Here is a 12,232-nt window from a genome sequence, read left to right on the forward strand (position 1 = left end):
CATAGGGCTCTATCACGAATTTAGCGATATCCCGGCTGTAAATCTGCCGGGATACCACCAACACAAATTGTGTTACCGCAACTCGGCCCGGCGCTATTAGCGCCAGATCCCAAGTTGTGGGGTGGGGCAGTAAGACCCCATTCCCATTGGGTCCATTGGATCAGGAAAGTGCTGAGATTTACCTCTAGAAAAAGGCTGCAGGTAAATATCCCACTTTCCGCCCAAACTGGGGATTGGGCAGAGCAGTGATGTGGCGGTAATAGTGTTACCACCGCATTTTCGCCACTGCGCCGAACCCGTGATGATCCCAGTCTTATTTTCATCATCATACCACTTTTCACACCAAACTAACATTCACAGCCAAAACCAAAGAATCTGATATACCACAATAATATATGACGACTTCTTGGTAGCACAGCCAGTGCTGTATTTGTGACTCTTGAATTGAATTTAGCTGCATTTTCGTGCATAGCCACTGTGTTTAAAGATAGCTGCATTGTGAGTTTAGCCACTGTATTGAATTTAGTTGCATTGCGAGTATAGACACTGTATTGAATGTAGGTGCATTTTTAGTATAGCCACTGTATTGAATTTAGGTGCATTTTTTAGTTTAGCCACTTTATTGAATTTGGCTTGGTTGAGAGTATAGCCACTGTGTCATATCTATCTGGTTTTAAGTACACCAACTATATTATATTTGACTTCATTTTCGAGTATAACCACTGTATTAAATTGAGGTGCATTCTTTAGTATAGCAACTGTGTCATATCTAGCAATGTAGGTGCATTTTTTAGTACATCCACTTTATTGAATTTAAGGTGCATTGTGCGTATAGTCACTGTATTGAATTTAGGTGCATTTTTGAGTATGGCAACTGTATTTGATTTTAGTGCATTCTTTAGTATTGAATTTTTTAGTATAGCCACTGTGTCATATCTAGCAAATTAAGTGCATTTTTTAGTATAATCACTGTATTGAATTTAGCTGCATTTTGAGTATAGCCACTGTATTATATTTGGCTGTGCTTTTTAGTAGTGGCAGTGTGTTATATCTAGCTGCTTTTTAGTATCGCCACTGCATTTTATTTGGCTGCATTTTTTAGTATAGCCACTACATTTCATTTTCGAGTATTACCACTGCAGTGAATTTAGGTGCATGTTTTTAGTATAGCCATTGTGTCATATTTTGCTGCATTTTTTAGTAGAGCCACTGTATTATGTCAAGCTCTATTTTTTAGTATAGCCAATGTGCTTTATTTAACCGCCTCTTTGAGTATGTCTGTTCTGTCATACTTAGCTGCACTTTGAGTATATCCACTGTGTCATATTTAGCTGTTTCTATAATCTAGCCTTGCTCAAAACTCGTACCCATTTGAACCTAGATGCCACGAGTATAGCCACTGTGTTATACATAGGTGCATCTTTAGTATAGCCTCTGTGATACAATTAGCTGCTTTTAAGTATAGCCACAGTGGTATATCTAGCTAAATCTTTTAGTATAGGCAATGTGTTACATTTCGCTACATTCTTTGGGTATAGCCTCTGTACTATATCTAGCTGCATTTTGAGAATTGCCACTGTTATATTTAGCTGAAATTCGAGTATAGCCACTGTGGTACATGGGCTGCCTTTTGAGTATAGCCATTTTTTAAATTTAGCCACAACTTGAGGGTAGCCACTGTGTTACAATTAGCTGCATTTTCTGAGCACAGCCCTGTGGTATATTAAGCTGCTTTTTAGGTATAGCCATTGGGCCTCATTACGAGCATGGTGGTAGCCGTGCCTGTATGGCAGCCACGGCTACCGCCATGCTCGCTACCGGCACCACCTCCCGCGATTGGGCAATAACCGGCCCATTACGAGATGAATGGGCCGGTATTTGCCCATTCGCGGGTGGCGGTATTGCCGAGCTCCCGATCCCCATTCTGCCCACAGAATGGGGGTGGGGAGCATGACTGCGCCGGCACCGTTGATAACGGTGCTGGCGGCATTACGAGATATGCTCGCAGGAGCCGCCCAGCCCGCCAGGTAAAACCTGGCGGGCTGTCAGGAGCCAGCGAGCAGAACTGGTAATACGGCAGGACCGTATGAACGGTGCCGGTGCCTTACCGGCACCGTTCATACCATCACCGCCACCCTTATAATGAGGCCTATTGTGTTGTATTTAGCCTGCTTTCCTTCTGATTATCTTCTCTGTGTTATATTCAGCTGCTTTAGAATATAGCCATTGTGTAGAATTTGGCTGCGCCTTGTTTTCGCCCCCATCTAAATTCAGGTGCATCTACGAAACCAAGAGATCAGCAAGGGCACATGGTGTGGGGTGAAATAGCCCCTGGATGGGAGAAATAAATACCAGGCCTGCACAGAAATGAGGTCCGACATATGGCCTTGTGAACTCAACTCAAAAGGATAGAAAAGTGCTAAATGGAGAAATATGGAGAGATGCGAAATGCCTTTCATGAAGGAAGTGAAAGACAGGTGGAAATAACATGTTGTCAAATCCATGGAGCGTTGTGCTGATATTTCCAGGCACAGTAGTGCACAGAATCTTAAATGAAAATGCCAAGATTGTGTTTCAAGCCTTCGCAGTGAAACGAAGTATTTTACTGTGAAAGTAACAAATGCATGTCATTCTTTTTTCCCTCTAAACTAATACTATGTTCAACAAAATGTTTGCTAGATTGTCAAAATGTGAATTTGGTTCCTGCCTATCATAAGCTTATCCCCATGAACAATGTTTAAGAAACTTCCATGTATACTTTGAAAATTGTGTGCCTTAAGATATCATTTTTCTTCCTCACATTGAAATTGTGCCAAACATAATTAAAATCCATTTTCCCAATCTGTTCTGGTAACAAACCTGAAGCCTGGTGCGTTATTGTCAGGTGTAGCCAAACACATTTTTCCCATTGCATTTCTGTCTCCTCTATTGCTTCTGTGATCAAGTCTCCCAAAATCCGATTCTTCCCATTGTGTGCTGACTAATATTCCCCAAAGCCCTGCCTGTCCTTTCAGTTGTAAGAAACACAAATTCCCCTCCTTTCTATTATTTCCCATAGCAGTTGTGCTAAACCATTCAAACCGATTTTACCTTGGTGCTCTGCAAAGCGAATGTTCCCATTCTCTTTCTGTTCCCCATATTGTTTCTGTGAATCATATCCCAAATCTGAGTTTTCCCTGGTGTACCCACTCCTTGCCACTGCCTTCCATCCAGAAGACCAAAGGCTAGTGGGGGGACGGGGGCTGAGGGTTGCTGGGACCAAAGAATAATTCTGGGTGCATTCATTATTTTCCTGGTGTGCTTTGAACTGTTCTTTGCTATAATTGTGTGTGATGTAAAAGGTAGCTATTGTAACTGCATAGTCTGATGTCAGCTCTGTAGCTGTACTTTACTAAAAAGCGTATTTTGTGTTTGTGTTGCCACAACATTGGTGGCTGATGTAATCAGTTTGTTCTAATTTGCCTAAATAAATAAATTAATAAATATCTTATTATTACACACAGGCCTGATTCCTAGTTCATTGTGAAAAGGGGTATTTGTTGAGGTTGTGTACAAGACGGGTTGTAGGCCTTTCAAAAAGGACCTGAATGATAGAAATAAAAGCGTTTTTATTGGTCGCCACATTCAGTGAAGGGGAAGGAGATCACTGGCTTGTTTGTGACCGTATAATAAACCGCGACAATGGGTACGTATCCCACTCCATGCTTATGGAAGATAGCCGAAGGCAGGGCCACCCATCTGCATGCATCTGCTATCATACACTACTCTAAAACACATCACACAATACCTCTGCCATAAGAATGTAGCTATTTGCCACAACAAAAATGTGGTCTACCTATCCACATAATGAGTCTCCTGCTCTTACATACTCTGCTGACTATCAGCACCCACCAACATGCTAGCTCGACATGGGTAGCCAGCTTGGACTTGGCCACCCCTACCTACCTTCGTATTGGCTAAAATGCACACACACATTCTAAACTCCCCTTTCGAATTTCCCATACCTAGACTTCGGTTACCCAAGGCCCTTCAATCAACAACACTTTGAGACCATACCAATGGGAAAAGGTGCTATGCAAATAATTACTTTTGAAAGCCTTTTGAAAGCCAAATGACAATTACGTTACATTTACAACAAAATCAACCCATTCACAGATTAACACTACTCCAAAAATGTGGGTGATTGAAGGTTCCAACAATGTTGGTTCTAACATAGTTTTTATTGTATGCTTGTTTACTGCAAATGTTACTTTTATGTTTAATATATGAAACCCTAACATTTATATTTCCAACATTTGTAGATTTACATTTGTGTGAGATGGAAACCTTAACTTTGAAGAAAACCCTCAATGTTATGTATCTATCGGCCTACCTGTCTATCTATCGTTCAGTAGAAACGCTTTAGTTAAGACAGAGTTGAGATGATCCGATTCATCACAACAAAATCCAAGAATTTCAACGGATGAGAGAACGGACAACAATCTCAGAGTACCCATGATAGATGTCCCTGTGTTATTTTTGATCTCATAGTTGATTTCTGCTGGGATCGTATGTATGTCCTCCTGGGTTGAGTAACAGGAGTACTCAGAGTCGAGATTGTCGCCCCCTTCCAAAATCTGCCAAATTTCATGGGGTTTCTTACAATGAATTGGATCATCTTAATTTATCTTAACTAAAGTTTTTTCACTGAATGTAAAGGCTTTTGTCATGCTCTATCTTCTCTATGGCCTATTGCCCATGGCCTTGTTCAACAATAAGGTTCACGACCATTGTCCGATGAACCCCTTTTATTCTCCCATTTTTCATTTCTGTGGTAGTTTCCCCAGGGAATTTCCAGCATTAACAAACCACAATCACATCGATGTAGCCTTCAGTTGCCACACTAATCAATCCTGGTACTCTTTTATACAGAATTGTACTGTTTGCCATTTGTCATGGTAATGTGAAAACGTCATGGTAATGTGAAAACGTTAGATAATTGAAAGGTTGTCCCCATCACCACTGCCAGTCTCTGTGTGCCCCCAATTTCTAGGTTCCCCCATCTGCCCCACACTGTGAAAATCATCTCCAACCCTCTCCTTTTTCACTTGCTGGTTTGTGTGATTCATTTTTTTTCAAAGTGCATTTTCTTACATTTCTGAAGCAATCCTGCCGGAATCTCGCAGGATTCCATCCTCCAGACAAAAACGGTCAGTCACAAAACAGGCAATCCAGCCCACTCCAAACTCTACCTCTTTTCCCTTCACCACAGATACCCTATTGTGAAACCGCCACTTTCGCCCTGCAAATATTGTTCCATTCTGGGTTCCCACATGATTGATGTGGGAATTGCTAACGAGCAAAAAAATAAAAAGTTGGCTTTTCACTCCCAAATAGCCTCACCTCTTCGATGCACCATGGGAGATATATATAAACGGTTTTTGGGCACTAGGCTCCACCCACTTCTCCGTCAAATACTTTAAAAACTACTGGATTTTTACTCCAAAGAAAAAAAGGCACATCTACAGCACTTTGTGCCAGATTGTTTTTTGGGTGCAAATCCATCCCGTGGCTTTCGCACTGAAGGTGTTCAATTGAAGCACCTTTTTTCGGTAAGGCAAAATGAATGGGCGTAGGCTCAACATTGTTCCCCCCTTCTTTCAGTCCCAAGATATTTCCCACTGAAAATGTCCTGCAAAAATATGACCACGATCAGGGGTGTTGATAGGGGGGTAAGGGGGCTATAGCCCCTGATCTTTTGGTTGTAGCCCCGGATAGAATCTCAGGAGCTACAGCCAAAAGACTAGCTAGCCCCCAGTCCCAACAGTTCCGACATCAGCGTAGCCCCGGGTCTTTTCCAGACCTAGCAACTCCCCTGACCACGATCACTGTGAAGCTGCCTTGTATTGCTGAAAATAAAGGCCTTCCCCTTCCCCTCTACATGTCTACATGTGCACCACTCCTCTTTTTTTAGGTCACTCCTTCCACTCACTCTACAAATCCTTCCGGGGCCTCCCGTATTATTCTATTTTCCCCACTCATTCCAAGGATGCACTTTTCTTTCCAATCGTGTCTGGTGATTTTCCTGATGTAATCGTGAGGTTCACACGATAAGATGAAAATGATGTGGCTCAAAACGGGGACTCTCCAGCCCTTCCCAAAGTGCCCAACTCAGCATTTGTTTTGTCCTCTTTCGCTCACCGCAGGCCTACTCTTATGCGAAACCTCCTCCTGCCCACCCTCGAAATATCATTTGAGAACTTTTTGAATTCCCACAGGATAACCCAATTATCCTAACCCTAACCCAATTCTAGTCCCTTCCTCCCTTTCTTGATTTCTGGACTCAATCAGTTGCATTGCGCAACAACAAAAAAAGGTGGCTTTTTCATTTCTGAAAAACCTAAGTGTTCCGTTGCAGTGCAGAATGGGAGATATATGCATGGTTTTTTTTTAGATTGTGGTTCCCACTTTCTCCATCAAATGTTTTAAAAGGTACTGGATGGATTTTCACGAAACAAAACAAAAACTAGATCCAACGCTTCGTTCCCAGCTTGTTTCTTATTTGGAGCACATCAGTACTGCAGTTTTCAAGGCATGCCTGCATGTTCAAAGGAAGCACTTTTTTCTCTATGGGAAAATGAATGGGTTGAGCAAAAAGATAGCTTTTTTCTACATCCAATAGCTTTAGAATCGTTTGACAAATGTGCTCCAAAATGTCCACTTCGTTGGGGCACTTGCCAGACAGAACATTTCAGCCACATCCATCCACCAAGTCAAAGGTTACTAGCAATAGAATGTGCGCAAAACTCAATGGTTCAGAGGTTTTAACTTCAATGTAGGGCCGCACCCTCTGCCCTATGATATATATTTGAAAAGAGTGGTTAAAAAGATGACAATTTGCCCTGCCCAAATTTTCCAGTAAAAATAATGACTGTGACAATAAAAGCGTCAACTATTTTCATGAAGAAATACCAATCCCTCTGATTTTATACAGGTATATTCGACCCTAACTGGCACATACTTTCCAGTTTACATTATACAACCCTACTAGTATACGCCTCACTGCATTTTTCTCCTTAGCGTTTTAGATTGTTTGCCCAAGGTATGAAATATTTGCCCCAATACTAACACTCTCTTTTTGATACCTAAACAGATATGGAGACCAACTATCACACTGTCATGACCCACAGAACACGCCCCTTCTGGACTTCCTGGTCCTTGTCACGGCGGGATTTGCATTCATTGTTTCTCCCAAAATGGCCGTATCACGTGACACGCCGCGCACCAGCCTTCACGGCGCACGTAGTACGTTCCATAAATATGCCATGCCTCCGCGGGCCTGCGCGTCTCAATGCTATTGCGAAGTAGCGACCAGACGTGTGATCCGTAGCTCGCCGTATTATTCCCTTGCTTCTTTCACCCTAACCCAATTCTAGTCCCTTCCTCCCTTTCTTGATTTCTGGACTCGCGTGCTAGTTGCGCACCCTGTTATTTCCTGGATTCCTGGACCCTTGCTTCCCGGTACTTGAACGCACGCTGGAGTCGGAAGAGACTCGTGCAGCCTTATTCAAGACTCGAGCAGTACGCAAGAAGGCATCGATCAAGAAATCCAGCGAAGATCGAACTCAGGTGAGAAGGGGGGGGAACTCCTTGACACACACTCACTCCCAGCAATTTAAAAGTTCCCACTACAGACATTGAACAGACATACTCTATACCTCTACAACCATCTTACTTACTGCTGCTCTGCACAATGCACATATATGCTAGTGTTGGGCTGCCTTTGGCCCCCTATCTGTGTTGTTTTCTGCATCCCCCATCCGCCTTGGCCAGAATAGTACATGGTGGGGGATCATCAGAGTTGTCGGTCAGACCATCTTGGGAGCTGTGTCTTGCTTGGTACTTCTCAATACCCTTGACACAGACTCTAGAAACAGGCATGCATGCAGTACCCAGGTACTTCCAAACTGCATCCATCAACACAACAGTAAATCTATCTTGCTTGCCCCCTCTCTTCGCACTAACCTCCCCCACCTCTATTTAGAACTGCCAGAGAGCCTGGAGACCTTCCTGATGGAAGCGATGGGCGGTATAAATTTCAGTACCATAAAATAACATGTACAAACTAATGGCATGCAGGCGTTAATGCAGCCACATGTATGCTTGTGTTTTTTGCTTGTCAAGTGACTGTGCGGTACAGAAGAACTTGCTCTCTGATTTTCCCTACAGTAATTTGTGTCCATCGTTTTATCCCCGAGCGAGCTTCTACGGTGGGAGGGATGCAGGGTGGAGCAGTGGAGCCCGTCCTGTAAGGCACACGAGGCTATCCACACAATGTACGGCGAGAGGGATACAAACACAATCTTAATTAGTTCTATAGCATGCTTTTAAAACGTTTGTTTTGATAAACTGTCAGCCGCCCAACTTTTGTTTGCTGCTTTCTATATTTTATTTTAGCTGGTAAAGAGCTGTGAGACAAAAAGTTAATATAGATCACGGCTGTATAGAGAAATATGGGGGTGCTCACTAGATGTAATAACTCTACGATAAAGATCGCAACAGCCTGTCACATGCAAATTACTGAAATCTCCTATGATTATCCTGTTTTTTTTTCCAATTGCCTGCAAACAGTAATTAAAATAGGGCAAGCTGGGCACCCGCAGGTGTTTTCTGAGGATGCACTGAAAACATCAAAAGTTTACGGATGGAAATCTTCGAATTATTCATAACCATTGGAAATATCTCTGAGCAACTGTCACTCAATTTTTTAGCCTCCCTGCACTCTTATGAAAGTGGAAGAGACCTATGCGGGGCCCTCCATGGAACTTCTGTGAAGGGGCCAGGAAATTAAAGGTTAAAAGGCGAGAAGTGCCTACTGTAAAAACACTATCATTTTAACAATGGAAAGATAAAGAGGAAAGATCACAGCCATTTGTGTAGACTGACATCCCACATGAGCCAGCAGACATTTATTCTCAAAGAAACAAAGATTCGAAGACTTTAGGTTCAAGACAGGCACGATGACCTTATTGAGGTTAAATCATCTTATGGACAGTAGGTAGTCATTTTTTCTGCTACACTGGTATAGAACTGGCGATGATGCCCCTTGCCTTATTCAGCTCGGAACAACATCAGCTTCACATCGGTATTGCCCACTTTTGCAGAATGGCAATTTCACTGATTGTATTTCCCGCATTTTTTCACCACAAACATGCAGATGGCAAGTTGTGGTAAGGTATATAGAGAGGGGCGTGGTGTGTGGAAGGAGGGGTGCAGAGGGTTACCCCCGCTGTTTACAGTAAAAACAAAATAAAAGTGGCAAAATTGGGTGCAACAAATCTTTTACAAAAAATCTGTAAACTTCCATAGAACCGTTCCAGCAGGTGCAAAATCTCGACTTTCAGCAGAGATTTCAGTCAAAGAGGAAAGGGAAACAACCATTGACAGCAACTGGAAGCCAAAGCAGCTCAAAAGCACTGCATCTTTAGGACTTTCCCCATCCGAGAGTACTTATGTGGCTGGGAACATAGAGAGAGCAAAACCTAAAATTGATGCCTGGAAGCTTTTGTGTAAATCATAACCATGGGCACGGCTCAGCACTGGGCAACGCTCCAGACCATCGTTTTTCAGCCTGCCAAGCCATTACAGAAGGGGAATGATCATAAGCAAGTTGGGCTTGGTCCCACCCCAAAAGAGGCAGTCCAGCCCGAAAAGCTAGGTCACACCCTTCTGCAGGATCCCACAAGAATCCCCAGACATGTGTACCTTGAGCCATAGCGAGCCACTTTCTGTTTTGATCACAGCCAAACTAATGTTTTCACTGGGGAGAGAAGGAAAGATGGCATTCACAGATGGCTGGACATCCAAGTCCCTTTGGTCATGTTCCCCACGCTACACAGTTATTATGGTGGCTTCTAAGTCAATGCAGGCTATGTGGTTGAGGCAGTGATTCCTTAGACATCAGAAATGGTGCATGCATGACATGACTACCATATGATTGGAGCGGCAGCTTGAAAGGCTGTGCGATGCTGCGATCTTCTCCGACCTTGCAATGCTCCTAACCACTTCTGTGGCAACAGCCAAACTGTGGGATTTTCCTACTGCTGTTTCGTTTGGTTACTGGTCAATATAGATGATTGGGTGCTTAATATTAACAGAACAGCTGTTTCACGGCCCCTCCCCCCACCAAAAAAAACATTGGTCGAAGACACGAGTACAATTACAGATTGACTTCCAGGTTCCCTGTGCCAGCATTCTGAGAGGCATAGTCAGAGTAGGTGGTACCTTCAGTGCTTGTGTAAGAGTACGATCATACGCTGAAAGCTCATATATATATGCACACACGCGCACACACACAGAAAACAGCATAACACAATCAATACAAGATCACAAACAGAAAGTATAATCATGAAAAGCCACTAAACTGCCAGCAGAAAAACGTCAAAGACTCACGGAGGGTGGCAGAAATAGCTCAAGCTTGTTACCTGGTGGTTGGCAAAGGGGGGTGGAGATGTCAGCAGTGCCTCCGGGACTTGCACCATGAGCTGACACGTCAGGTTGACTGATGCACAATCAGACGCTGGCCATTTAAAAAAAAGACTTGGTTTGCCAGGGCCTGAACCAGCATGAAGGAGATTCAAGGAGGAGGGAGTCTGTAAGGAGATGCCATGAAGGAAATTACCCTATCACACACACACACGTGTTATGTACACACAGTGAGACACACGCAGAGGCACACACGGTCACACATGGGCACAGGAAGACGTACTGTCACACACAATGGCCGACACAAGCACCGTAGCTGACATCCACCCACACCATAAGAATTAGTGGCATACGCACAGTAACCGATACATGCATAGTTACACTCAAAAACAGTGTCTAGAACATGCAAAGTGATACACAGAAGGGGTACACCCGTACCTACGTGAGCAAGCTCACACTATGATACACGTACACGCATCCAGATCTACACAAGCAGAGCACTTGACACGTTCACTGAGTGAAATCGATAGTCATTCTATCTCGGACATAGAATGACACACGTGCTATGAATAATGCGAAGTACTGGTTTCACGTTGGACTCGTACATCGACGACAAGTACACACAGGTCCAAGGGCTCACCTTAGTGTGCAGTTTGGCCAGCTGCTTTTCGTCCAGGTTAGTCTGCTTGTACACTCGGGTCTTGTAACGGAACTGCAAAAAGAAAAGGCAAAAGCTTAAGATGTTAAATACAGTGCAGACAGAGGCAGGGAACGTCAGTATCTATCACTCCTTATTGGAAGGTCCATCCCAGGAATGGGGCAGGCTCAAGCACACAAGGGAGTCCGTAATGATGACTCACTATTGTTAAGACCAAGGACCAGTGCAGGGCAGCTCCGTGATACAGGCCGGTCACGGTTACGCCTCATTGGAAGCGATGTTAGAATGCAGTAGTAGGACCCGTCTTCTAACCGCCTGCCTTCCATCGGAAAAGCCAGAGTTGCCTGCACTCCCAAGCGTCCCTTGCCTTTCCCGCGCATCCGAGCAACAGCATTGGAATAATCAGAGCACTTCTCCCTCCCTTCCCTCCAGAGCACTTCCCCTTCCTCCCTTCACCCCCAACCTCTTTCTACCCATCTTTATCTTTTCTTACTGCAGGGTATTTCTTTTATATCTTTTCCAACCCCTCTTTCTTCCTCTACCACTCCCTCTCGCTTCCTCTTTCCCTCTCCCTAAGCTTTCTATCCCTCTCTTTGCTTCGCTATTTCTCCCTGTCTCTCTTTTTTCTCTATTTCTTTCTCTCTCTCTTTACTCCACTCGTATTCCGCTGTAGTTCCTCGCCACCACCTCTCAGCCCTCTCTGTCTGTCTCTATATCGGGCTCTATATCTCTCCTAAACACGCCCTTTATATCTCTGCCTGCCGCTCATCTCTCACCCATAGGCACTTAAAATGACAGAGAGTTTTTGTGCTTGCCGACCACACACATAACTACACTGTGGTGGTGGATTCTTATGTCCAGGGAAGCCAAGACCTTGCGTTCTTGCGTCCATGAGACTGCAGTTCGTCTCCTTGGAGCCTGGGGGTCTTAAATCGGATGATAAATGATCTTATATTAAAGGTTCTTATACCGCGCACTGTTGCCACCTGCCGGGTCTCTTGGCTCTCTGGCGGATCTGTAAAGCTAGGAGGGTGGCAAGTATGTTAGTTGGACTGCGTGGCAAAAGAGCAAGAGTGCTGTGACGTGCTGTTGGCATCCTGTGTGTGGAGA

At 44.0% G+C, this 12,232-nt stretch overlaps 1 protein-coding gene across 1 annotated transcript in view; it reads right to left on the bottom strand.

Annotated features, from left to right (window-relative positions):
- SHANK1 (SH3 and multiple ankyrin repeat domains 1) overlaps positions 1 to 12,232 on the bottom strand; it is a 2,604,687-nt gene that overhangs the window by 1,930,889 nt on the left and 661,566 nt on the right. The window contains exon 4 of the mRNA XM_069605116.1: positions 11,105 to 11,176. Coding sequence (XP_069461217.1) covers positions 11,105 to 11,176 — 72 coding nt within the window. The remainder of the gene's footprint in view (positions 1 to 11,104; positions 11,177 to 12,232) is intronic.

The sequence above is a fragment of the Ambystoma mexicanum genome, chromosome 1p, assembly GCF_040938575.1.
Source record: "Ambystoma mexicanum isolate Mex_15411 chromosome 1p, UKY_AmexF1_1, whole genome shotgun sequence".
Taxonomy (NCBI): domain Eukaryota; kingdom Metazoa; phylum Chordata; class Amphibia; order Caudata; family Ambystomatidae; genus Ambystoma; species Ambystoma mexicanum.